Source organism: Cuculus canorus, chromosome 20 (assembly GCF_017976375.1).
Source record: "Cuculus canorus isolate bCucCan1 chromosome 20, bCucCan1.pri, whole genome shotgun sequence".
NCBI lineage: Eukaryota > Metazoa > Chordata > Aves > Cuculiformes > Cuculidae > Cuculus > Cuculus canorus.
Genome location: NC_071420.1, coordinates 11,741,405 through 11,767,680, shown reverse-complemented (window position 1 = coordinate 11,767,680; position 26,276 = coordinate 11,741,405). Strand labels below are relative to the sequence as shown.

The window sequence follows — 26,276 nt, the reverse complement described above, 5'->3', positions numbered from 1 at the left end:
GCTACTGGGTCACAGAAGGCTTTTGTCTGGGCTGTTTCTCGGCTTGGCACACGGCTCAGTGACTCGACATGCTTTGTGCTGAGCTGGGTGCCCGTTGCTATCATTTTCCCCTGTTTGTGTCCCTTAATCTGTGTTTGTTCCCTTGGACGTGCAGGGAGATCCATTAGGGCAGAGGCACTGGGTAAATACCACCCGCTCCCCTCCCTGCCGGGAGCAGTGATTGACCCAGGTAAACAAACCCGACTGCCAGCAAACCCATGGCCACCAGTGAGGAGAGGACCTGGAGCTGCTCCTCCCCGGCTCTGCAGGGCAAATAAAAGCCGGGGCCACCAGGCACATTGCAAGAGCAGCACGGTGACATGGAGCTGTAGCTCTCGTGGCTGGTGACGGGGTGTCGTGGCCCGGCCGATGGTGTCCCAAGGGTGGGACCAGCCACCACTGCTATAAATAGGACTGATTGCGAACTGAAATCTGAACTTCTGAGCATGGATGAGATGCCGAGGTCTGGGGTGGGGCGAGCAGTGCCCGGGAGGTGGTGTGGTGTGCGTGTCCTGTGCTGAGGAGCCCAACAGCATGTGCTCGATGCCACTGCAGCGCCCATAGGGCTGTGGCACAACCGGGACGTGGACCACAGCACCAGAGCACACCCATAAGGGATCTCCATCAGGCACCAGGCAATGGCAGGAGCTCAGGTGGGGCTGCCGGGACCTTTCCCGGAGCCCCCGGTTGGGCCATGCCCCATTTCTGACTCTGACTCAGACTCTGAGGATGCAGCTGCAGGTGGCACAGGACCTGGTGCTGGGACACAAAACCCATCCCAGGTCATCCACAGTGGCCATTTCATGGTGTCGTCCCCGCACAGTGACTCACTGCCCCGCCGGCGCCACCACCGCACCGAGCCCGAAGCGGCTGATCCCCGGAGCATCGACCCGACCCTCACCCGGCTCTTCGAGTGCATGAGCCTGGAGTACAGGTGAGTACGAGATTCCTCTCACTGCCATGGTTTTCGTAGACACAACCACTCCCAGGTCTTTGAAGGCATGGGGCTGCCCCTTTGGGAACCTGCTGTCAACTGGCAGTGTCCTCATCTTCTTGTCTGTTGGGTTGTGATGTACAATCTGCTCAAACCCTGTCATCCTGGGAGGTTTCAGAGAGAAGGAGCTGGTACTGGGTAGTTGCCCATGGAGCCAGATGAGAAGTTCCTGCTCTATTAATCCTCCTTCACCTTCCCAGAGAAGTGGTTGCTGCCCCATCCCTGGAGGTGTTCAAGGCCAGGTTGGATGGGACTTGGGGCAACAGGATCCAGCCGGAGGTGTCCCTGCCCATGGCAGAGGGGTGAAATTGGATGGGCTTTGAGGTCCCTTCCTACCCAAGCCGTTCTGAATCCCATGAGATCTAGAGTCTCTGCACTCGGCTGTAGAACCCTCGTGGCCAGGTCCTGCACACTCTGTAGGGCAGCAATAACCCTGTGAGCAGCCAACTTTGGCAATCTAGCCCAGAGCTGTTGTCCTGCCTTCCTGTCCTTGACTCTGCCCACATGTCCCAGGGTAATTCCGGGACACACAGCAGCAGGCTGGGCTTGATGGCTGCACAGGGCATTGTCCAGAACCTCCTGAAGCCTTTACCCCTTCTCTCCTGTAGAATCAGATAGGTGACTGCATCATTCCTCCAATCACACAAATCAACCAAGCTCAGGGTGCTATGGACCTGCTCATCCCACAGCTTCTTGGTGGCAACAGGAGAGCCTGCATCATGTCTCTTAACACCTTTGTCCACGTTCTAGGAGGCAGCTCCCCTCTTTTGCCAAGGTGCAAAGGTTTTGCATTCTCTCAAACACAGCATCAGAGCCCTTTGCTCTACTGGTGTCAGTGCAAAACTGTATGGCTTTCCCAAAATACTGAGGTGAAACCTGGAATGATGATGTCCTACTGATGCTGCATGAAAACGAAACCTCCGCAAAAGAGCCTTGAAGAATTGCTCGTTGCCTTGTTCCATGCAATCTCATTGAGTTCCTTACCACTCAGGAATCCCTTCGAGTCCTTGAGTGCTCCACATGATGGAATATGTGGTCACTTCTAGAGCAGCCCTTGTGGCACCGGGTGCTACGAAAGCATTCCAAGGGTACTGGTTGCCACATAGCTGTGTAAATTTGACCCATCGCCACATCCCAGATTGCATGGTTTGTTCACAGCTAGTGTGGAAAGGCTCTCCTTCAAGGTGCTGGTGAAGCTGGTGGTCTGCAAAGCACAGAGAGCTTCAGCATGGGGGTAACCCAGCTGAGGGTCATGCCTCCTGATCAGGCAAGTAGTCCCCGGGAGCCCTGCATTCAGTTCTGGAGTCCTCAGCACAGGAAGGACTTGGAGCTGTTGGAGCAAGTCCAGAGGAGACCACAGAGATGATCCAAGGGCTGGAGCACTGGGACAGGCTGAGAGAGTTGGGGTTGTTCAGCCTGGAGAAGAGAAGGCTGCAGGGAGACCTCAGAGCAGCTTCCAGTGCTGAAAGGGGCTCCAGGAAAGCTGGGGAGGGGCTCTTCATCAGGGAGTGTAGAGAGAAGATGAGGGGAATGTTCCTGAGCTGCAAGAGGGGAGACTCAGATGAGATCGTAGGGAGAAATGTTTTGCTGTGAGGGTGAGGAGGCCCTGGCCCAGGTTGCCCAGAGCAGTGGTGGCTGCCCCATCCCTGGAGGTGTTTAAGGCCAGGTTGGATGGAGCTTGGAGCCCCTGATCCAGGGGGAGGTGTCCCTTTCCATGGCAGGGGGTGGAACTGGATGGGGTCTGAGGTTCCTTCCAACCCAAACCATTCCAAAACCCTATGATCATTTCAAAGGCACATCCACTCAATTCTCTCAAAACACTTGGTTTTCAAAGGCTGCGGCTAAACAGTCTTTTAGGTAGCTGTAATCCCTCCCCTCCTCAGCGTTCCTCCACAGCCCTTCCCAAGCACTTATGTCTGTCTTGTCTCAGCCTGAACGATCGCCCCAAGGATCTGCGGTTTTATCCCCCAGCGGGTGGGACTGTGCATCACTGCCTCGCTGGTAAAGAAATGCTCTCTCCACATCAAGGCTTGCTTCTAGCAGTAACTTGTTTCCTCATATCCCTCAAAGTGAGACAACAGCCCCTGCCAAGTTCTTCTTCCTGGTGTTGGGTGGGATGAAGCAGTTCTCAGGCCCTTTGTACCCATTTTCTAGGACATTATATTGCTTCCAGCAGGATTCCTGCAAGACAACGATTCTCTTCCACCCCATCTTCTCCTGCAATCAGCTGCATTTCTTGAATGCCTTCCTTAGGCTGCTGGTTTTTTCTCATGGGTGGATCTCCCTGCAGTACATGTGGCTTCCCCACATTCTCAAAAAAAAACCTGAGCATATGGAGACAAGGTCCTTCAGAAAGATTGCATTGGTGGATCACCCCAGCTGAGCAAGCTTTCTCCCCATCACCGCAGTGTCCTGCCTTGTGGAGCTGCTCTTCTGAGCTCACACACCTTCCTGTCACCCATGGCTAGGAATCATGGAGTGGCTGACCTGGGAACTGTCCTCCAGAAGGGAGGAAAAATGAGTGCACTGGGAACCGCGAACTGCAGACACCCATGGGCTTATCTTGTACACGTACACCTTGTGTGTCAGAAGGAGCCTTCTGTAGCTACATCCAAGGCGATGTAGATTAACCGCTTCTTCCTTGCAAATACTGAGAGGAAAGATTTATTAGGTAGGGACAGCAGACTGGTAAGTGATGTAGAGGATAACATCCACCCCTCTCATGATTTAAAATAAGGTGGGCTTCAAAAACAGACCTTGCAATAAGATTTAGAACTAATTTATCCTTGCGGCAAGATGATAGCAGGCTCTGAGGCATTCCCAGAAGAAGCATGGAATGGTTTGGCTTTGAAAGGATCTCAAAGCCCATTCAGTTCCCACCCCCTGCCATGGGCAGGGACACCTCCCACTGGATCAGGTTTCTCCGAGCCCCATCCAACCTGGCCTTGAACCCCTCCAGGGATGGGGCAGACACAACTGCTCTGGGCAACCTGGGCCAGGGCCTCCCCACCCTCACAGCGAAACATTTCTCCCTAAAATATCATCTCAATCTCCCCTTTTTCATCTCAAAACCGTTCCCCCTCATCCTGTCCCTGCCCTCCCTGATCCAGAGCCCCTCCCCAGCTTTCCTGGAGCCCCTTTCAGGACTGGAAGCTGCTCTAAGGTCTTCCTGGAGATGTGCCTATCCTGATCTGCAGGCTTCCTGTGTCCCAGAAAACTGTTTGCATGAGGATTTAAATGATGTCCCTTCTCATCTGGGGCACTTCATGCTTGCTTTGCACGGAGGTAAATGGCTGAGGAGGCAGAGCTTCGAGGGCAGAGGTGCTCCTATGTGGGAGTAAATACACAGAGCAGGTCCCTAGCTAATCCCCAGTGCAGTCATTAACACCTTTGTTTCAGCGCTGCACTCCAACCACCCCAGAGGTGCCAAACGCTCAGTCTGTTGTCGATGGAGAGCCATGAAAGTGGTGGTAGAATCATGGAATCATTAAGGTTGAAAAGAACTCCAAGCTCATCCAGTCCAACCATTAGCCCAACCCAACGCCTACTAAACCATTTCCCCAAGTGCCACATCTACACTTTTTTCAAACCCCTCCAGGGATGGAGATTCCACCACTTCCCTGGGCAGCCTCTGCCAGTGCTTTGCCACTCTTTCAGTGAAGGAATTTTTCCTAATATCCAATCTAAACTTTCCCTGGCACACCTTGAGGCTGTTTCCTCTCATCCTATCACTTGTTACTTGGGAGAAGAGACCAGAACCCACCTCACCACAACCTCCTTTCCGGGAGGTGCAGAGAGCAGTGAGGTCTCCCCTCAGCCTCCTCTTCTCCAAGCTGAACAATCCCAGTTCCCTACTTAAACTTCACTTTAAACTTCTGGAAGGGCTGAATGAATCACAGAGCAAACATGGTGTGACTGGCTGAGACAGCATTGGTGCTGAGCCATGCTGGGATTGGTCCCAGGCTGAGCCCTGCTTCCACCTCAGCCCATCCCACAGAGACTCCGTAGCCAGTAGTGGGGTCCGTGTCCCCATTTCTCCAGCAGCACTAGCCAGAGGGACCTCCAGCCTGGTTGGGGCATCCCAGACCCTTCTTGGCTCAGTGTAGTGTTTGCATCCATCTCTCCGAGGAGGTGGATGGGTGGGAGGGGAAGGCCATTTTCAAGGCAAACCAAGGAGCAAAGACCAGCCTGATAAGCCCACAAACTGACAGGATCATTAAAAGGTGGTTAATGGTGAAGCCCAAAAGCATCTCCCCTCTGCCTCCAGGTCCACAGCAGCTCCATGGCCACGTCCCCACCGGCCTTGGTGTCGCTGAAGTGCCTGTCTGCAGCCATAGGGCTGGGGTGCACAGGGACTGGCTGGGGTACACAGGCACGGGCTGGGGTGCACAGGCAAGGGCTGGGGTACACAGGCACGGGCTGGGGTGCATAGGCACGGGCTGGGGTGCATAGGCACGGGCTGGGGTACACAGGCAAGGGCTGGGGTGCATAGGCACGGGCTGGGGTACACAGGCAAGGGCTGGGGTGCACAGGCACAGGCTGATCCTTTAAGCTGGCAGTGCTGGTGAGGAGCATGGCTGGATAGGATCCATGGCAGGATCTGGCCATGTGCCTGGGAAATCCATCCCTTCCATTGGCTCCTCTGCTTGGCATCACTGCTCTGTTTGCCTTGTACCGCTGGGGAAAGTTCAAAATCCTGGTGACATCGGAGTGGCCAGCGCATGGCCAGCTCATAGCCAAGTCCTTAACTCTCTGCAGGCTGGAGCTGCAGGGACACAGGTCCTTCCCTGGGGACATCCACCTCAGTGGGTGGGAGCACCCACTGCCTGTCACGTCCCTGCATCAGGCTCTGGAGCCAGAGGTGTTCCCCACTCCTTGTCTTCCGCAATAAGGTGGGAGAGCAGTGCTCTCCTCTGCCCTCGTCCCCAGCACGCTGTCTCTGGCTGCAGAGCTCTGCAGGACGGGTGCAGGGGTGTCGCTGCCTGCACTGCTGCCGGGTTGTGCTGCCTGGCTCTGACATTGAGGACAACCCCGTGTCTGCATCAAGCCACCCGCCTGCTGGGCTGCACAGAGCTCTGAGATGAACAGCTACAGCCACCGATCGTGTCCTGGGCTGCATCCAGGGCAGTGGGAGCTGCAGGGCGAGGGAAAGAATTCTGCCCCTCTGCTCGGCTCTGGTGAAACCTCACCTGGAGCCCTGCGTCCAGTTCTGGAGTCCTCAGCACAGGAAGGGCATGGAGCTGTTGGAGCGAGTCCAGAGGAGGGCACGGAGATGATCCAAGGACTGGAGAACCTCCTGTAGGAGGCCAGGCTGAGAGAGTTGGGGTTGTTCAGCCTGGAGAAGAGAAGGCTGCAGGGAGACCTCAGAGCAGCTTCCAGTGCTGAAAGGGGCTCCAGGAAAGCTGGGGAGGGGCTCTTCATCAGGGAGTGGAGGGACAGGACGAGGAGGAACGGTTTTGAGCTGCAAGAGGGGAGTTTGAGATGAGATCTGAGGAAGAAATGTTTTGCTGTGAGGGTGGGGAGGCCCTGGCCCAGGTTGCCCAGAGCAGTGGTGGCTGCCCCATCCCTGGAGGGGTTCCAGGCCAGGTTGGATGGGGCTTGGAGCCCCTGATCCAGTGGGAGGTGTCCCTGCCCATGGCAGGGGGTGGAACTGGGTGAGCTTTGAGGTCCTTCTGACCGAAACCATGAATTCCATGATTCTACAATTCTAAATTAATTCTAAATTAAAGCAGAATTGCCCAGTGTGGCCTCAAAGCTTTCACAAGCTTGAAGGAACAGTTGTGCAGCTTCTTAAAGAAGCTCTCTCATCCCCAGCACCTGCCCGAGGATGAAGGCCCATGGAACCTTGTGGTGCACTCAAGATGATGTTGGTAAAAAGGGGATATGGCACCTCTACCTTTCTTCTTCCCTGCATATGCCAGGGATAAGAGGGATCCAAATCAACACTGAGATCTTTAGAGGACAAATTCCTGGCTGAAGAGGGATGTGGGCTTCTGGGGAAGGGATGCTGTGCTCTCCCAGCCTGTGCGAGGCCAGGTGCTGGGGAGTGGATGAGCCGGGCTGCCTCCAGGCTCGCTGGGAGAGTTGAAAACGACCTTGGAGTAATGCAGAGACTCCAACTTCACCTGTTGGAGCTCTTGGAGCAGCAGGACCCTCAGGTGGGTGCACGCAAGAGGATCGTGTCTCTCAGCTGGAAGGAAACAAGATGATGGGTGAAATGAGGCTGCCTGTGCTACAGAGCCATTAGGGAGAGCATCACCACCACAACCACCTGCAGAACAAACACAGCTGCCTCCAGGAGGCATGAAATGGGAGGGAGTGAGCGCAGCTCAGGTGTGTGTGGGGGGCAGGACAAGTGGTACAGGTTTGCAGGGATGGGTGTGGAGAGGAGCCCAGGGCAGCACTGGGCTGTGGGCAGGGCTGGTCCATCTCTCTGCCCTTCTTAGGACACAGGTGAGCATCTCTTAATGTCCTTTGTGCCCTCCAGCTTGCTGTCCTGCCTTCCTCAGACCCATGCAGGTGCCTGATCCTGCTCGCCTGCGTGTGCCTGATAGGATCAGCCTTGCCTGGCATTAAAAAGAAGGTCAGAAGTGGTTGCCCAAATGCTTCAATGAAGCAAGAGCCACAGCAACCTGTCCCCAGGTGTCTTACCTGGGTGGGAGACTTCTTTTCCCATACTGTGAGGGTGGGGAGGCCCTGGCCCAGGTTGTCCAGAGCAGTGGTGGCTGCCCCATCCCTGGAGGGGTTCCAGGCCAGGTTGGATGGGGCTTGGAGCCCCTGATCCAGTGGGAGGTGTCCCTGCCCATGGCAGGGGTGGGACTGGATGGTCTTTGAGGTCTCTTCCAACACAGACCATTCTGTGATTCTATGATACCCGACGGCTGGGATGCAGCCATCCTGGCCAGGGATGGGGGGGGGTGTCCCACCTTGGATGCAGGATTCAAGCCTCTGTGTGCTGTGCTTTAATCCCAGGGGCTTGAGAAGCCTTGTGTGGGTCTGTGAAGCTTCTGGTTTAAGTCTGTGCAGCACTCAGAGTGAACAGGAGCTCAGGGGGCTCCCACGGGTGCCAGGCAAGCAGCCTGCAGAGGAGATGCAGATGCAGATGGAGATGCAGCCTGGAGACCTGCCTCCAAGCTGGTGGCCCTGGGCATCTCTCGAGGCACACCTATCTTGGCAGACCCTGAACTGAGCAGGCTCTGGGATGGTGCCCACCAGCCTCTCCTTTGCTTGATGTTTTAGTGGGAAGCTGGTTTCTCCAAAGTGGAAGAATTTCAAGGGGCTGCGGCTGCTTTGCCGGGATAAAATTCGTCTCAACAATGCTATCTGGAGAGCGTGGTACATCCAATGTGAGTACGGGACCAGATCCCACCCTGTCTGCCGGGCTGTTCTGGGTGGGATGGGTCTGACACCAAGTTAGCGATGTACAGGTGTACAGGAGCTCTCTCCTGCTCACGGGTGGGGCCATGGGTAAAACCAGCCATGTTTTCCCCTGTACAGATGTGGAGCGGAGGAAGAGCCCAGTGTGCGGCTTCATCACCCCACTGGAGGGGTCGGAGGCTGATGAGCATCGCAAACCAGAGGTGGGGAATGGTCTGTCACAGGTCGCTGGGCCAGGAGCAGGTCTGGGTGGCAGAGGCAGGAGCTGGGTCACACAGGGGCAGAACTTATTGTATTTCGTAGATCTGCTGGGAAAGGATTTTCTGACAAAGCACAAGGAACCCAGCCCGGGCTGCGGGGGGCTGGGGGCTCAGCCATGACCGCTGGTCCTGTCCCTACAGGCTGTCGTGCTGGAGGGCAACTACTGGAAGCGCCGCATAGAGGTGGTGATGAGAGAGTACCACAAGTGGAGGATCTACTACAAGAAGCGGGTGGGTGGCTTGGTCCGTGCTGCTCCTCATCCCACAGCAGTGCCAGTGGTGAAACGAGATGTCACGGAATCAGAGTTGATAAGGTTGGAATAGCCCTCTAACCTCATCCAGGCCAATCATCAGCCCAACACACCGTGCCTACTAAAACCTGTCCTGAAGTGCCATGGACACATGGGTTTTTTAACCCCTCCGGGGATGGAGAATCCACCACTACCCTGGGCAGCCCCTGCCAGGGATTCACCACTCTGGCAGTAAAGACATTTTTCTTGATATCCAGTCTAAACCTCCCCTGGCACAACTCGAGGCCATTTCTTCTCATCCCATCCCTTGTCACTTGGGAGCAGATCCCATCACCCACCTCACCACAACCTCCTTTCCTGGAGCCGCAGAGAGCGATGAGGTCTCCTGTCAGCCTTCTCTTTTCCAAGCTAAACAGCCCCATGTCCCTCTGCCACTCCCAAAACCCCTGGGATCCAGACACTTCCCCAGCTCTGTTCCCTTCTCTGGATGCACTGCAGCCCCTCAATGTCCTTCTTGGAATGAAGGACCCAAAATTGAACCCAGGATTTGAGGTGCAGCTGCACCAATGCCAAGTTCAGGGGGCCAATCCCTACCCTGCTCCTGCTGACCACCCCATGGCTGATCCAAGCCAGGATGCTGTTGGCCTTCTTGGCCACCTGGGTCACCGCTGGTTCGTGTTCAGCCAGTACCAGCGTGCCAGGTCTGGCTGACCAGGAGCAGGACATGACAGGCTCTTGCGAGCGTGGGAGGGGGATGCTGGCTGCCCCCGTGGTGTGGGTGGCAAGGAGTGGGGACCTCATTCCCAGCCTCCGGCAGTGCTGCAGTGAGCGCTAGCACCAGGACTGTGCCTGGCGTGGTGCGGGTCCGGGGCTCGGTTTGACAACACACCCACAGCACATGTGTTGGTGTGGGTCAAGCTGGGCCACGGCTCAGCCCCCAGGCACTAAAAGGGATTTGCTGGCTTTGTCCTGGCAACCACATCTCACCCTGGTGGCACATGCTTTGCCCAGGTGGCCGAGAAGGCCAATGGCATCTTGGCTTGGATCACAAACGGTGTGACCAGCAGGTCCAGGGAGGTTATTCTCCCTCTGTACTCGGCACTGGTGAGACCACACCTTGAGTACTGTGTTCAGTTCTGGACCCCTCACCACAAGAAGGATGTTGAGGCTCTGGAGCGTGTCCAGAGAAGAGCAACAAAGCTGGTGAGGGGGTTGGAGAACAAGTCTTACGAGGAGCGGCTGAGAGAGCTGGGGTTGTTTATCCTGGAGAAGAGGAGGCTGAGGGGAGACCTTATTGCTCTCTACAACTGCCTGAAAGGAGGTTGTGGAGAAGAGGGAGCTGGGCTCTTCTCCCAAGTGACAGAGGACAGGACAAGGGGGAATGGCCTGAAGCTCTGCCAGGGGAGGGTCAGACTGGATATCAGAAAAATATTCTTCACGGGAAGAGTCATCGGGCACTGTCAGAGGCTGCTCAGGAAGGGGATCAAGTCACCTTCCCTGGAGGTGTTTAAGGAACGGGTTGATGAGGTGCTTGGGGACATGGTTTAAGGGAGTGTTAGGAATGGTTGGACTCTATGATCCAGTGGGTCCTTTCCAACCTGATGATTCTATGCTTCTATGACCCCACGTCGCTCTGGATGCCCACGCTCAGGCATGACCACAGAGTGTGGTCCAGCCTCCTTCCCGGGGTGATGGTAGCCACACACCATGAGTTCCGCCACTGTGGTGACCACTCAGTCCACAGTCTGTAGAGTCAAGGCAGTGTGAGCTCATGGCAGCCATGCTGAGCCTCCCAGGACCCCAGTCCTGAGCGTTGCCCCCCTCTGCCCTGCCCTGGCTCTGCCCCACACCATGACCAGCCTGGCCGTGGGGTGACACAGGCTGTTTTCTTATTCCAGCTCCGAAAGTCCACCCGGGAGGGAGAGCTCTCCAGCCCAAAGCAGGTGGGTCTACTAGGGAAGAGTGGGGATCTGGGAAAAGGGAGTCGCAGTGCAGACCCCTGTGCTGGGAAGCGTGGGAGAAGGGGAGGTGAAAGCCCCAGGGGATGATGAGCCCAATTGGATGCCAAGCATTTGGGATGCTGGATTGATCCTTTTGGAGGCCCCAACATGCCAGATGTGAAGCTTTGGAGAGACTATGGGAGCTGCCAGGGAGAGCAGCTGGAGAGGCAGGCACAGACCCTATCCATGAAAGGTTCTCACCTGGCTCCTTGGTTCCATCTTGGGCAGGGTGAGGATGTCTGGAGGCCAACAGAAAAGTGGTGCAACCAGCTCTTCTGTAATGTGGTGCCCATGCTGCTTGGGGATGAGGAAGAGGAGCCAGGCAGTAGGCAACATTTCGACTTGGACACCTTCCTCTCGGACATCTCTGACACCCTTTTCACCATGACACAGACACCCAGCACCCACCAGGCACTCCCTGAGGATGGTAGGTCCCTCAGACCATGCTCCAGCAGGAGGTGGAAGTCCAGGCAGGCAGCACTCACTGTAGCACCTTTCTGCCTCTTGGCTTAGCCCTTGAGAGCTGCCACCTGTGCTCTTTGGGCAGACAAGGTCCCCTTGTATCCTGCTTGCCCAAGGCAGGAGGAGAAGATGCTCCTGCCCTGCCCAAATAGAGAAAGGAGTCACCAGAGGAGCAGATGCTCCTGCCCTGCCCAAACGGAGCAAGGGCTCCCTATGGACCAGCCCAGCCTGTCCCAGATGGGGTGGGTTAAGCTGCCCAGGGAGCGCTCACCCCAGGAAGGACCTTGCTCCAAACCCCAGGGCAGCGCTGCCAGCTCTGGGTAAACAGCAGACAGGTCCTTTCCTTCCACGGCAGCTCCTTGCTGTCCCTGCCTGGCCAGGACCCTGGAGCTCCTGCAGCATCAGACAGATCCCACACCAAGGACCATCCTTTCCTTGGAGTTCTTGGGTGCTGGATGAGGTCCCAGAGGTGCTGGTGGGCAGGGTGCTGCAGATGGGATGGCCCTGGGTCTTTGTGGGTGGATTCCCATCTCCCTGCCTGTGCATGGCTGCAGGGTAGAGCCCAGAGATGCAGGGGTCTCTGGGGTGCTACAGAGGGGTGGCAGCCAGCCAGGCAGCAGTGGAAGCAGCCCCGCGGGAGGGTCTTGAGGACACGATGGATGTTACAGCTCTGCCCTCTTCCAGCATATGTTGGGAATGCTGACATGATCCAGCCGGACTTGGCCCCCCTGCAGCCCAGCCTGGATGAGATGGAGATCTCAGGTAAGAGCCAGCCTGGATGGGGCACCACATCCCACACAGCCCGGCATGCTCTGCAGCCCAAACTGGCACAGTCGGAGGGTTGGCCAGGCAGGCGCAGAAGCTGCTGGGACGGCCAGAAAGCACCAGCTGTGGGGAAAGCAGCACGTGTGGGCCAGAGTTCTGCTGCAGGCTGTGGGGCAGGGGCTTGGCATGCCTGCACCCAGCACAGCAGTTCAGGAGGAGCCTGGCCAGGAGCTGTGGTAGGGGATTCCTACAAGCAGAGGGTCTTCGCAGGAGTGTGAAACCACCTTGGTTTGGCTGCAGACAGAAGAAGGATTATTCTCCCCTACAAGAAAGAGAAAGAGAAACCTCTGGAGAGCAGGTTCTGTGCTGCTGTGTCCCCTTCCTCACCTCACTGAGCTGCACCAGTGGGGCTGGGTCGGAGCTGGGACCCTGCCCTGGGCTGTGCTGTATCTTCTGGGGACAAAACACCATCTCTGCCAGGCTGGTCCCGAAGACAAACCTGGTGTCCTGATGGGACAAGGGGGCTGCCAAGGGTGACTCCTCCTCCCATGGAGCCACAACCAGTGCTGCCATGCAGGCACTGAGCCACGAGTGTCCACGAGCACTGTGGGGTGGGTCAGGACATGTTCTGGTCCCAGATGAGCTCTGCAGTGTCCCTGTATGCCAGAGCAAAGCACCGCTGGTGTTCACTGCACCAGAGACCAGCTCTGCCCTTGAAAGTGCCAGAATTGGTGGCCTGGGCACACTTTGCAGGGTGGGAGCTGGTTTGGGCTGGTGGCAACTGGTGGCCTCGGGCAGCACCAGCATCTCAAGACACCTCTGCATATCTGTGAGAACCGTGCGAGCTCCACAGCCAGTCTCCACTTCCCTCGTTGGGAGGAAACAAGGGTGCTTGCACCATAGCGCTCAGGGGTGATGCAAGACCAGATGGTGATGGGGAGCAGGCAGGGGCACCCTGATGTGCCAGGGCAGGCAGCGGGGTAGAATCATGGAATGGTTTGGATGGGAAGGGACCTCAAAGTCCATCCAGTTCCAACGCTCTGCCATGGACAGGGACACCTCCCACTTGATCAGGAGCTCCAAGCCCCATCCACCCTGGCCTTGAACCCCTCCAGGGATGGGGCAGCCACCACTGCTCTGGGCAACCTGGGCCAGGGCCTTCCCACCCTCACAGCAAAACATTTCTTCCCAGGATCTCATCTCAATCTCCCCTCTTGCAGCTCAAAACCGTTCCCCCTTGTCTTAAGGATGCCCTGGGCATGGGTGGGGTGGGGAGGTTCTTGCCAGCCCTCCCTGGCTCATTCCCTCCAGAGGTCCTCTCAGGATGAGCCATGCTGGGAGGACAGTCTGTCCTCAATGCCAGCCCTTTGCATTCATTCCCCAGGTGCCCCTTTGAGGGCATCAGTTACTGGAAGGTGGGACAGCTCCAAATGGTTCAAAATGACACTTGACAAATGTCCCTTTCAGCAGGAGGTACTGCATGGTGCTGGAAAGCTGTGCCAACCCCTTTCAAGCAGCTGCTCACCACAATGGTATCACAGCAGCAGCCCCAGCATCTCTCGTGGGCCCAACTGCTGTCCAAGCTGCCCACGTGGCACAGCCTTATGCTCAGCAGAAGATGGCAAAGGGCCCAGTGGTGCCCATCTGAACCAATATATTTGCATTGGAATTGTGATCAGCACGGCCAGGGAGGGGATTCTGCCACTCTGCTCCGCTTTGGTGAGACCCCACCTGGAGCCCTGAGTCCAGTTCTGGAGTCCTTAGCATAGGAAGGACATTGAGCTGTTGGAGCGAGTCCAGAGGAGGCCACGGAGATGATGCGAGGGCTGGAGTACCTCCCGTATCAGGAAAGGCTGAGAGAGATGGAGTTGTTGACCCTGGAGAAGAGAAGGCTATGGGGAGACCTTAGAGCAGCTTCTGGTGCTGAAAGGGGCTCCAGGAAAGCTGGGGAGGGGCTCTGGATCAGGGAGTGCAGAGATAGGATGAGGGGAATGTTTTTGAGCTGCAAGAGGGGAGATTGAGATGAGATCTTGAGAAGACATGTTTTGCTGTGAAGGTGGGGATGTTTGTGCTGAGTTGTGCAGTGCAGAGAGATGTGTGCACTGCGTGACAGCACCAGGGGAGAAATGAGGAGAGGAGATGGGGGCGAAGGCTAAGTGCTGGGTCCCAGAGCTGGGGGTGCCAGCCATCCCAATTAAGTCCTTAAGGCCACTTTCCTAGCAGACACGCGATGTCTTTTCATGGCTCGGGAACACCTCATGCAGAGCACGGTCGTGCAAGCGTGCAGGGTGGGCACTGCGACAGTCAGTGCAGCACTCCTATGGGGTCACAGGGCTGTCACCGTGTCTGGTGGCTCTGGCAGAGCCTGGCACCCATCAGTCAGCACATGCAAACCAATCCCCAAATGAGGAAGCACCTCGTGTCCGCGGCGGGTGCAGGAGCACGGGGTGGGGGGTGTTGGAGAAGTCCTGATGGCAGAGGCGGCGGAGCAGCCCAGCCCCATGCCCTGCTGGCACTGTGCTCCAGGTAGGACGTGTGTCGGGCACCGGAGCACTGGGGACTGGGCTGGCCGTTCCTTGGGATGGCATCACCCCACCACGCTGCAGGGCTTTCTCAGAGCATGCGGCAGACATGGGAGGGTCCTGGTTTTGGGAATGGGCTCTGTCCTCCTGATCCCACTGGAGAGCAGCCCCAGGCTTGAACGGGATGCCGATGGTGTGGTGTGCCAACCACACGGGCTCCTCTCCTTTGAGCAGCGGCGTGCCCCGGCCCTGCTGCACGGCTTGGGAACTGGTCAGGGTGATATGAAGGTGGAGAAGAGCACAGACAAGAGCTGTGGGGTGGGGATGGGGCAGGGGAAAGGAAGGACAGGGTGCCTGGGGGCTGCCAGCTGCCATGCTGGGCACCATCCATCCCTGCAGCACAGCAAGAGGCACAAGAGGAATCGAATCTGCAAAGCTGGACACCAGAAATGCCTATAAATACCCACAGAGCTTCGGTGGCAGGAGACGGGCTGGGGTGGGATGGTGGAGGGCCACGGGCAGTGTGGAGCTGAGTGCTGTGCCCTGGGGAGGCTGAGACCCTGCTGGTCAGCACAAAGCCACATTGTTGCTGGTCCATGGAAAGGCAGGGGTGGCTCTGCCACACTCCTGGGGCTGGCAGGGGGAGAGGGCAGTCTGAGGGCTGAGCAGGGCAGCTCAGTCATGGCACTGTCCCATTCTCACACTGGTGTTACCCTCATCTGGAGGTTTTGGGACTGCAGGAATTGTTGCCGTGCTCACCTCCATGGTGTACCTCTCTGCTGGCACGTTTGCAACTCTGGTGAAGATTTAAAAGGATCTCAGACGTTTGCATGTCCCAGCTGCAGAACCTCAGCTTCTGGAGCTTCTGCCAGAGCCTGAAGTCCACACAGCATGGCAGTGCAAACCAGGCGGGCAGACCCATGGTGTGGGCTTGGCTGGGCTCTGCACGGGGCCTGGGGGCAGTGATGCTGGTGCCAGTGGAGGGGTTGGTATCATGGCCAGGGGCTCCCAGAGGTGATGCTGGTGCCAGTGGAGGGGTTGGTATCATGGCCAGGGGCTCCCAGAGGTGATGCTGGTGCCAGTGGAGGGGTTGGGATCATGGCCAGGGGCTCACAGAGGTGATGTTGGTGCTAGTTGAGGGGCTGGGATCATGGCCTGCAGAAGGAGCACGCCATGGGAAGGGGAGAGGAAGGTAGAGGGAGTCACAGCAGGATCACAGGGTTCAGCTTTGGGAAGGCCATGGGACATAATTAGCTCTCAGAGACGGTGCTGGTTGAGGGGTTGGGATCATGGCCAGGGGCTCCCAGAGACAGTGCTGGTGGTGGTTGACAGGCTAGGAGCATGGCCAGGGGCTCCCAGAGGTGATGCTGGTGCCAGTGGAGGGGTTGGTATCGTGGCCAGGAGCTCTCAGAGGTGATGCTGGTGGTGGTTGAGGGGCTGGGATCATGGCCAGGGGCTCACAGAGGTGATGCTGGTGCTGGTTGAGGGGCTGGGATCACTGCCTGCAGAAGGAGCACGCCATGGGAAGGGGAGAGGGAGGTAGAGGGAGTCACAGCAGGGTCACGGGGCTCAGCTTTGGGAAGGCCATGGGATGTGGTTAGCTCCCAGAGACAGTGCTGGTGGTGGTTGACAGGGTGGGAACACAGCCAGGGTCTCCCAGAGGTGATGCTGGTGCCAGTGGAGGACTTGGTATCATGGCCAGGGTCTCCCAGAGGTGATGCTGGTGCCAGTGGAGGAGTTGTTATTGTGGCCAGGAGCTCCCAGAGGTGATGCTAGTGCTGGTTGACGGGCTGAGAACACGGCCAGGGTCTCCCAGAAGTGATGCTGGTGCCAGTGGAGGAGTTGTTATTGTGGCCAGGAGCTCCCAGAGGTGATGCTAGTGCTGGTTGACGGGCTGAGAACACGGCCAGGGGCTCCCAGAAGTGATGCTGATGCCAGTGGAGGGGTTGGTATCATGGCCAGGAGCTCCCAGAGGTGATGCTGGTGCTTGTTGAGGGGCTGGGATCATGGCCAGGGGCTCACAGAGGGGATGTGAGCACCTGCATCCCAGGGCAGCTTCCTGCAAACCCAGCCATCCTTTGGGGAAGCATCCAGCAGCCCCTTCCCTGCTCCACAGCCATCCTCGCTAGGGAAAACCACGCTGGCACAAACTGAGGCACCAGATGCTGAGGCACGCATGAAGCTGTTGTGCCCAGGGAGCTTGTTTCACCAGGGAGACGACTACCTGAAGCATCAGGCCAGCCCTTCACAGCATCTGGGCCTGCGGAAGGAGCAGGGTTGTGGGAAGGGGAGAGGAACAGAGAGGGAGTCACGACAGGGTCATGGGGCTCAGCTTCGGGAAGGCCATGGGATGTGGTTAGCCACAGGCTGCACGCATGGCAGCGCTGGGGTGGGGAGGCAAATGGTTGTCACGACTGCAGGGGACCGTCCCCCATGGCTTGAAACATTCAGGACTGCTCCTGTGAGCCCCTCACTGTAGCTCCCACAGCCTGGGGGTCGTGGTCCCTGTCCTGGGCCAGGGCTGGTTCAAGAAGCGGGACAGCCATGCACCCCCCAGAGCACGCTGCATCCAGATGGGTGCCAGGGCCAGGGTCTCCACCCCTGGGTGGCACACCGGGTGCGTTTTCCTGTCCCCTTGCACATGGCAAGGCTGGCTGCAGGCACGTGGGTTGTCTCTTTGCTCCATACTCCAGCATTTCACAACTCAGGCACCAAACCCGCTGGCAGAGCCGGGATCAGCCCAGGCCCAATGAGGTGAAGGTGGGACTGGCAAATCTTCAGCGGTGGTGGTGCTGGGATACAGCTCCCCTCGTCTTGTCACCCCTGTCTGGAAGACCCCCTCGTGCCTATTTTCCTGTGTCCACTTAACCCTACAGACATTTTCACCACCCACCAGCTGCCGCTACCGCAGACGCAACTGGGCTACCAGGAGCCGCCCTGCTTCACGCCCATGGCCGAGCCCCTGTTCCGCAGCGGGGGACCCCTGATGGGTGCTCGGGGGCTGCCAGCCAGCCCTGGGGCTCCGCTGCCCCCCAGCACCCTCCTGCAGGTGAGCAGGACCCCTGCCCTTTGCCCGCGGCTGCTGGTGTCCCAGCCACTCTCCTGACCCTCCTGTGTCTCCTGCAGCCCGGCGGTGCCTCCCAGCTGGGACTTCACAGTGCCTTCCTGACCCCTGGGCCCCCCCTGGCACCGCTGCCCCCCGAGCCGCCCACCGTGTCCCCCAGTGCCCTCAGCCCCCCACTCCCACACAAGCCCCAGCTGCACTACGGCCTCCCCAGCAAGTGCCTCGGCATGGAGCCGTTGGGACCCCCATATGCCCTGCCCAGCCCGGGACCCCCGTTCTGCCCCACCTCAGCCCCCCGCTCCAAATTCCCATACGCCAGCTCCCCCAGCCCTTCGCTCCTCGCCAACCCGACTTCACCCCTCTCAGCGCCCTGCTTCACCCCCCACGCCCCGGCGCTTGGCTACGCCATGGGCGCGGTGCCCCCAGGGTACCCCAACCCCACTGCCCGGCTCCTGCCTCCCGCCCCACTGGGAGACCCTGGCTTTGCCCCCACCAAGGGGCTGCCCCAGGGTGGGAGTGGGAGGATGAAGGCGAAGCCCTGCGGCACCAAGGCGAAGAGGCTGCCGGGCAATCCTGTGCCACGCCAACTGGCCTTGCCCGGCCCTGGTGTGAGCCCGCCGGTGACCACAGGTAATGGGGCTGTGGGGGACCCCGAGAGTGTGTGTGTGGGGATACTATGAGGGGGTCAGAGTGGGGCCCTGTTTTCTCCATGGGGCTGGGATGCTGAGGGCAGATGCTGGGGGGTGGGATTGTAGGTCCCGGCTTTCTCCATAGGGCTGGGATGCTGGGGGTGTTGGGTAGGAGAGGGTTAGGTTGGACATGAGGAAAAGGTTCTTCCCTCAGAAGGTGGTGGAGCCCTGGAACAGCTCCCAGGGCTGTTCCAGTCACAGCACTAAGGCTGACAATGTTCCAGAAACATTTGGCCACCGCCCTCAGTGCCACAGTGTGAATGTTGGAGTTATCCTGTGCAGGGACAGGAGTAGCACTTGATAATCTTTGTGGGTCCCTTCCAACTCAGGACATTCTTAGGTTTTAAGACTGTCCCTGTGGTGGGGCAGAGCCACAGCAGGGGTGAAGCCATGCCCAGGGGAGCCCCCACCGGCCCCGGCTTCATCAGCCCCTGGAGGGAGATGGGGCTCAAGCTGCCCCAGGGCTCGGCCCCAGGCACTGCTGCAAAATCCCTGTGTCCCCAGCTTGCTCTCCATGGCTCTCCATGGACAGGCTGAGGAGTCAGGGATGTCCTGCCTGACTTCCTGCCCACGCGTGTGATGGAACAGGTCCCACAGAGGCTGCCACATCTGGCCAGGAAGGGGCTGGAGGTTCCTGCCTGCACCAAAGCTCCCAAGGACATCTCTGCTGCCGAGACCAAAGGCACCTCTCCCCAGGGGCTGCTTCACCCTTCTCTGGGGCAGACAGGGCTGCAGCAACAACGGTGCTGGCGGCTGGCTGTCCCGTGGGGCAGGGAAGGTCACCAGAGCCCTGATGGCCTCATGCAGCAGAACCTCTCTGCCCTCTTGCAGCCGAGCAGGAGCCAGCCTTGGATGCCCCACGCCCGAGGGGTGCAGGACTCATGCCCGTGTCCCCTGCCTCCTCGGTAAGCATTCATCCCATCCACTTGGGTTGGGAGTTACCCTCCTAGCTTGGGAATTACCCCCACCCCAAGCTCAGCAAGTGACCTCTCCTGCTTGCTGGGGCAGGGGTAGAGCCACCCTACGGCAGGTGGGAAGATGGGGCTCTGTGGGGTCACCCAGTGCGATATGGGGCTGGACAGGCGTGAGGTGGGGTGCTGAGAGTCACTCAGGTGTTTCCTCCTGTAAAAGAAACAGGACAGAGGTGGGAAATACCCAGCTTGCAGGGCCACTCTCCTGGCAATGCTGCACTGGGGCGATGGGACTGGGGCTGCCCCTGCAGATGGTGGAATGCTCCGTGGGGTCCCCTCCTTGGTCTCCTCGTGGGTTTTTGGCTCTCAGTGCCCCACCAAAGGGGAAAGTCTGGTTCCTAGCGTGCATGGGGCACTGGGCTTCCCAACCTCTGCCCTCCCTCTGCCTTCTCCCAGCAGCACAGCACTGTCCCCGAGGTCCCTCCTGCCTTCCTCTCCAGAATGGCCCAGTTGAGCCCAGGGCTGGCTCCTGGTTCCAGCCCTTCACAGGTGATGCCGGGGCCAGCAGCTCTGGTGGACGCCCAGCCAGGACCATTGCCCATCCCCAAGGTGGAGCAGCTGTCCCCCACTTCATCTTGCGGTGAGTCTGGGACACCCCAAGGGGCTCCCTGGGACACTGCGCTTCCTGCAGGCAACGGGGACCGAACAGTGTGGGAATGATTAATTTTGGCTTCAATCCCAGCTATTTACATACACCTGGCCAAACAGGGATGATTTCTTTCCAGCCAGCCCCTTCACCTCCCTCTTTCTCCAGAGGCAAAAGCAGGAACAGGAAAAAAAAAAAAAAAAAAAAAAAAAAAAAAAAGAAGAAAGGAAAAAAAGAGCAAAATGTCAGAGTGTGGTTTTGAAAACCCAGAGCTTGGTTTTCAAACGGGAAGCTCCCTTTTTCTACCCACAGAAACCAGAGTGGCGGCTGAAACCCAGGCTGCGGTATGTTCTGTTTGCTTTGGTGGTGCAGCCTGCAGTATGCTGCCCTCAGGACTCTCTCTGGGTGATTTCCAACTCAAGAAACATTGCGAATTGAAAATGTCATGTCCCAAATGTTCCCATTGGAGTAGCTGTAAAATGATGCGATTTGGAATAAGGCTGGAAGCCAGGCTGCGGTGTGTTCCCGGTTTTGGTTTGGTGATGCAGGCTGCAGCCTTGCTTCCCTCAGAACTCTCTCAGGGTAATTTCCAACCCAAGAAACACTGGAGACTGAAAATATCATGTCACGAATGTTCCCATTGGAGCAATTATAAAATGAGTTGGATTTGGGATAAGAAGTGGTCGGATGCTGGACCAGAGCAACAGTGCCTGCTGAGCACGGGGGCTGCCCCGGGGCCAGGGTAGTGCTGCAGGCTGCTCCTCTCCATCTACCCCAGCACGGGACCCTGCTGTCACCCCACCACGACGAGCTGCTGCTGCTGCTCTTCCCAGAGCATCACCTCTCATTTTGCAGGCAGCGACTGGCCCAAGCCCAGCCACGCTTCCCCAGGAGCCACTGTGGGGCTGGGCGCTGGCATCTCACTGCAGCCCCCCGTGTCCCGTCGGGGCAGGCCTGAGTCCAGCAAGGTACATTCACTGCTTTCACTGTGGAGACACTATCTCTATACACACCCCTTTCCTGCTGCCCCCCGAGCTCCCCTCATCCCCTGTTGCTGTGCTGCTGGGGCCAACCTGTGCCCAAGGGGGTGGATGGCGCAGGGCTGTCCCCACTGCCAGGAGGTGCCTGACAGCGCTTGCCCGCAGATGGAGAGCCGCCGCATCACACACATCTCTGCTGAGCAGAAACGACGCTTCAACATCAAGCTGGGCTTTGACACACTGCACAGCCTGGTGAGCACGCTGAGCACCCAGCCCAGCATCAAGGTGAGCGCCCAGGATGGCCCTGAGATCACCCAGGGATGCTGGGTCCCTCGTCTTCTCCCACACAAAAGGCTCCTGCCCTGCACCCAGCCCTTGGGGCAGGGGGCTTTGAGCCCAAACCAGGCATGTGGAGATCTGGCCCAGGGTGGTCTGGGCTCTGCAGCCCGGGGCAGAAGCTGCCAAGCCTCAGTAGTGACAAGCACCACATCCCATACTGCCAGCCCCACAACGTGCAGGGTGCCCCACACCCTGCCCACCACGGAGGCTCAATTCGCCATCTCACCCCTGTGGCCCCACAGGTCAGCAAGGCCACCACCTTGCAGAAGACAGCCGAGTACATCTGCAAGCTGCAGCAGGAGCGGGCAGCCCTGCAGGATGAGGCACAGCGGCTGCGGGAGCAGATCGAGGAGCTCAACAGCTCCATCAAGTAAGAGGGGCATGGTCAGGGCAGCCAAGCAGGGCAAGCGACAGTGCCGGGGAGCACAGCAGGTCTCCTGAGCACCTTCCAGGACTTGCATTTGGCTCTGTCCTCCCTCAAACCCCATTTTGGGGCAGGGGGATGCTCAAGAGGCAGTGCTGTGTGCAACCAGAGTGTGAGACCATGCTCCATAGCTGCCCTGGAAGGGGACGTCCTGCCCACCCCGCTGATAGACAAGGTCCTGCCAGAGCCTCTCCCCACGGGGCAGCCCTGGTGGCTCCCAGCCTTCTGAACATGGACCCGTGGCTTGTACCCCACAGCCTGTGCCAGGAGCAGCTGCCAGCCACGGGGGTGCCCATCACACGCCAGCGCTTCGACCAGATGCGCAGTATGTTCAATGAGTACGTCCGCTCTTCCACGCTGCAGAACTGGAAATTCTGGATTGTATCCTTTGGGGAAGATGCATGCTTCTTGCTCTGACCCCATCACCAAACTCCAGGCCCTCTGGTTCACTCTCTCCTCCCTGGTCTATGGGGTTCCTCCAGCTCAAGACCAAGGACCATGAGGAGATGTTTCCCAGCCAAAAGTGCATGGTGGAAACAGGCCAAGATGCTGTGGTTAGGAAGAAGCGTCTGTTACAAGGATGCAAATGGAGTAGGAGTAAGTGGTCAGTCCCCAGGGAGAAGGAAATCGTGGAATCATTCAGGTTGGAAAAGCCCTCTAAGCTGATCCAGTCCAACCGTCAGCCCAGCCTCACCGTGCCTACTAAATTATGTCCTGAAGTGTCACATCTACAATGTTTTTTTAACCTCCCCAGAGATGGAGATCCACCACGCCCTGGGCGGTCTCTGCCAGTGCTTCACCACTCTTCCAGTGAAGAACTTTTCCTAATATCCAACCTAAACCTTCCCTAGCGCAACTTCAGGCCATTTCCTCTCGTCCTATCCCTTGTTACTAGGGAGAAAACAGAATCAAAGTCACCCATAAAGCTGAGCTCGTGCCGGGAAGAGGTCCTGGTGACATGGGAACTGCTTCAGGGAGGCAGCAGCCATCAGCTAGGGACTGGACATAAAGATGGGGACACGATGGCTTGGCCTTGATGGCCATGTGGCACACTCAGGAAACCAAGGTGTGCCTCGGACACAAGCTGGGGCTTCATGTGGTGGAAAGGATGGAGCGGATCAAGAGCCGGGGAATGGGTGGTCTAAGGGCTGGACCTGCTTCTCTGTGAGTAGGGATTACACACGCTGGCACCATTAAGCCTGTAGAGACTGTGAGGTCTTCAAAATCCCAGGTGGCAGAGGGGTGGGCAGGCCTCAGTGCTCACAGTCGGATCCAGTGCAGGCAGCCCAAGCAGGGCTGAGGTGGCTCCTGATGCAGAGTTTGTGGAGTTTCTTCCACAGGACACTGGGGATGCTAGAGCAGACGTAGGCTCCAGGATGTGTTCACAATAGAGGTATCTGCTGTGGAACTACACATACAAAACCAGCAGCCCCCAGTGGTAGTCCCTGCAGGCTGGGAGTGCCAGGGGAGCACATTGGACATGCTGGTGTTGTGCCCTGCTCCTGGGTACTTCAGAGGACACTGTCCTAGCTGGCTCCTTGATCTCCTCTAGAAGAGTTGTCTTGCCATCTAATCAACCATTTCTGGCAGCCCCAGTGGCAGAGGTTATGCAACTCTCCCACTGCCTGCCCCGGGTGACAACTCAGGTCTCCACCACCCCAGCAGTACAAGCTGGAGCCCAGTGTGGTGCTGCGCTGAGGAAGACACCCAGCAGGTCTGCTTCATGGCTGGGTGGGGACGTTTGTCCTGCTGCCCGCAGGACAACGCTACCTGCACCTGGCAGGTGGGTCACCATGGTCCTGCAGAGCTGCTCCTTAACTCCTCTGTTCCCACCAGTTCAGCATCATCATTCAGCCCCTCTTTGAGTCTTTCAATGACATGGTCTCCACTGCCAGCATGGAGAGCCTCACCCAGACATCTCTCGCCTGGCTGGACCAGCACTGCTCCCTGCCAGCGCTTCGGCCGAGTAGGTGGCCCCACTCCTCTCCTTGGCACCCTGAAGAACGTGGGCTGGAAAAGCAGAGAGCAAAAGGATGAGGGCGTCCTGAGGGGTGGTGGGGCTGGTGCTGCACCACGCTTCTGCTGCACAGGAGGGAAGCACCTGTGGGACATCCTGGAGCTGTGTGCTCAGTGCTTCTCTTCTCTCACACCCATGCTCAAGCTGAGCTGGCTGCTGCCGTCCCAACCCGTGTCCTGGCTTGGCAGGACTCGGCTCTCCCCAAAGCCCCATGTGGTGGGTTTCCCCCTGCCCTTTCTGCTGGGAGACAGCTGTTTCAGAGGATGGGAATATCCATCACCCACAGGATGGGTTAATCTGGGCGCCTTCCAGCCCCCTTCCAGCCCCAGTGGGATGAGGGCAGGATGACAGGGGAGGGAGGAGGAGTTAGAAGGGAACTGCATGGGAATGGAGGAGGAGGGCAGCTGACATGTTCCCCATCTCCCTGCAGCTGTCCTGAGCTCCCTCCGGCAGCTGAGCATTTCCACCTCCATCCTGAGTGACCCAGCCTGCATTCCAGAGCAGGCGACACAGGCTGTGGAGGGGATGGGCCGTGGCTGCTCCTAGCTGTCCCCAGAGGGCCTCTCTCAGCTTTGGGGAGACCCTGGGAGTTGCTGGCGGGACCCTGGGAGCTTTGGAGAGACCCTGGGAGCTGCCAGCAAGACTGTGGGAGCTGCCGGCAGAACCCTGGGAGCTGCCAGTGAGACCCTGGGAGCTGCCAGTGAGACCCTGGGAGCTGCCGGTGATACCCTGGGAGCTGCCGATGAGACGCTGGGAGCTGCCGGTGAGACCCTGGGAGCTACCGGCGGAACACTGGGAGCTTTGGGGAGACCCTGGGAGCTGCCAGCAAGACTCTGGGGAGACCCTGAGAGCTGCCGGCGGAACCCTGGGTGCTGCCAGCAGGACCCTGGGAGCTGCCGGCGGGAGCCTGGGAGCTGCCGGCGGGAGCCTGGGAGCTGCTGGCCACCATGGTGATGCCAGTGAGGAGCCCTCAGCCAAGCTGCTCAAGCACAAGGCAGGCTGGGACCATGGAGTCTCTCTGCCATGGGCTCGGGGAGCCCCTGGCTGCACCCCTGGGTGGCCAAGGCAGCACAGACCCTGCAACCCTCGGCCGGTGCCTGGTCACGGGGAGCTGCCTCATAAAGGACTCTCTCTCTGCCCACAAGCCCAGCATGGTTCTTCCTGCCCTATGTAGGGCAGAGCAGGGGAAGGGCAGGAGGAGGATGAGGGTAGAGTGAGGGCAGGAGCAGGGTGAGGGTTAGGGCAGGGCGAGGGGCTGGAGCAGAGTGAGGGAAGGGTGAGGGCAGGGGCTGGGTGAGGGCAGGGTGTGGTGCTGTGGAAAAAGGCCAAACTCAATAATCAATGCCAATTTGATTATTAAGCAGGTATTGTTTTAATAAATAATACGATGCCAGACACACAGGGAATCATTTCACCTAATGTGTGTGTCCATTGAGGCTGGTTACAGGACTTTTATACTGGTTAAACATACATATTCATATAGATTCCAAGAAACACTGGTTACATATTCTGGAAATATTGGTTAAACATACATAGAACTCATTGTATCTTCTCACTCACTCTTGAACGTACATCACAGTTCCTCTGCGTCTTCAGAATCCTCTGATGCTCTTTATTTCATCTCCTTCCTCTTTGTGTCCTCTTGGTGAGCTCAGGTCTGTCCTTTGTTCCTGCTGAGGGACTGTCCTTGTTTCAACTAGTAAACAAGCTAAACTCCTGTTACAATCACATTCTTTCTTACTGCAAGCTGAACAAGATTTGATTCTTATTCTTATTATTTGTAATGATTTTTTTCCTTCCTTCAGGTGAAAGAAGACTGAGGGCAGGGACAGAGTGAGGGGGGAGCGAGGGCAGGGGATAGGTGAGCGCAGGGGATAGAATCATAGAACCACAGAATCATAGAATAGTTCGGGTTGGAAGGGACCTTAAAGATCATTCAGTTCCAGCCCCTCTGCCATGGGCAGGGATGTCAAACTGGCTCAGGCTGCCCAAGGCCCATCCAACCTGGCCTGGAACACCTCCAGAGATGGGGCAGCCACAGCTTCCCTGGACAACCTGGGCCAGTGCCTCACCCCTCTCATGGTGAAGAAATTCTTCCTAATGTCCTGTCTAAATCTGCCCCTCTCCAATTTATACCCATTCTCCTCTTCCTATCACCACAAGACTTTATGAATAGCCCCTCTCCAGCTTTTTTTTTAGCCCCTTCACGTACTGGAAGGTCGCTATAAGATCTCTTTAAAGCCTTCTCTCCTCCAGGCTGAACAACCCCAACTGTCTCAGCCTGTCCTTGTATGGGAGGTTCTCCAGCTCCCGCATCATCTTTATAGCCTTCTCTGGACCCGTTCCAACAGCTCCATCTCCTTCCTATGTTGAGGATTCCAGAACTGGACACAATACTCCAGATGAGGTCTCACAAGAGAGGAACAGAGGGACAGAATCCCCTCCCTCGCCCTGCAGGCCATGTTTCTTTGGATGCAGCCCAGGACACGGTTGGTTTCTGGGCTGCAAGCACACATTGCCGGCTCATGTTGAGCTT

The 26,276-nt window shown here is 57.8% G+C and overlaps 1 protein-coding gene across 5 annotated transcripts; it reads left to right on the top strand.

Moving 5' to 3' along the window:
• The first annotated feature begins 360 nt into the window (after positions 1-360).
• On the top strand, positions 361-25,469 carry MLXIPL (MLX interacting protein like). Of its 5 annotated transcripts, none has more exons than XM_054085391.1 (17): positions 361-973; positions 8,273-8,379; positions 8,531-8,613; positions 8,812-8,901; positions 10,820-10,864; positions 11,150-11,348; positions 12,068-12,145; positions 17,547-17,719; positions 17,797-18,364; positions 19,255-19,328; positions 19,794-19,974; positions 20,836-20,948; positions 21,126-21,245; positions 21,542-21,669; positions 21,981-22,104; positions 23,560-23,689; positions 24,171-25,469. In XM_054085391.1, the coding sequence occupies exons 1-17, from the start codon at positions 678-680 to the stop codon at positions 24,284-24,286; spliced, it is 2,625 nt and encodes an 874-aa protein (XP_053941366.1). In that variant the 5' UTR covers positions 361-677; the 3' UTR covers positions 24,287-25,469. The 5 variants fall into 5 exon arrangements, 4 of the variants coding, with proteins under 4 accessions (XP_053941366.1, XP_053941365.1, XP_053941368.1 ...); XM_054085390.1 differs by having other exon boundaries at positions 19,791-19,974; XR_008453179.1 differs by lacking the exons at positions 21,981-22,104; positions 23,560-23,689; positions 24,171-25,469 and having other exon boundaries at positions 17,567-17,719; positions 19,012-19,328; positions 19,791-19,974; positions 21,126-21,212; positions 21,542-21,582.
• Positions 25,470-26,276: the final 807 nt, after the last annotated feature.

Excerpts from the sequence above, each read along its gene's own strand:
- MLXIPL (XM_054085390.1), top strand. The coding sequence starts at position 678 with ATGGCAGGAGCTCAGGTGGGGCTGCCGGGACCTTTCCCGGAGCCCCCG. Across the intron at positions 17,720-17,796 it reads CCCCCAGCACCCTCCTGCAG|CCCGGCGGTGCCTCCCAGCT; the intron begins GTGAGCAGGACC and ends TGTCTCCTGCAG. Across the intron at positions 21,246-21,541 it reads GCACCCAGCCCAGCATCAAG|GTCAGCAAGGCCACCACCTT; the intron begins GTGAGCGCCCAG and ends GTGGCCCCACAG.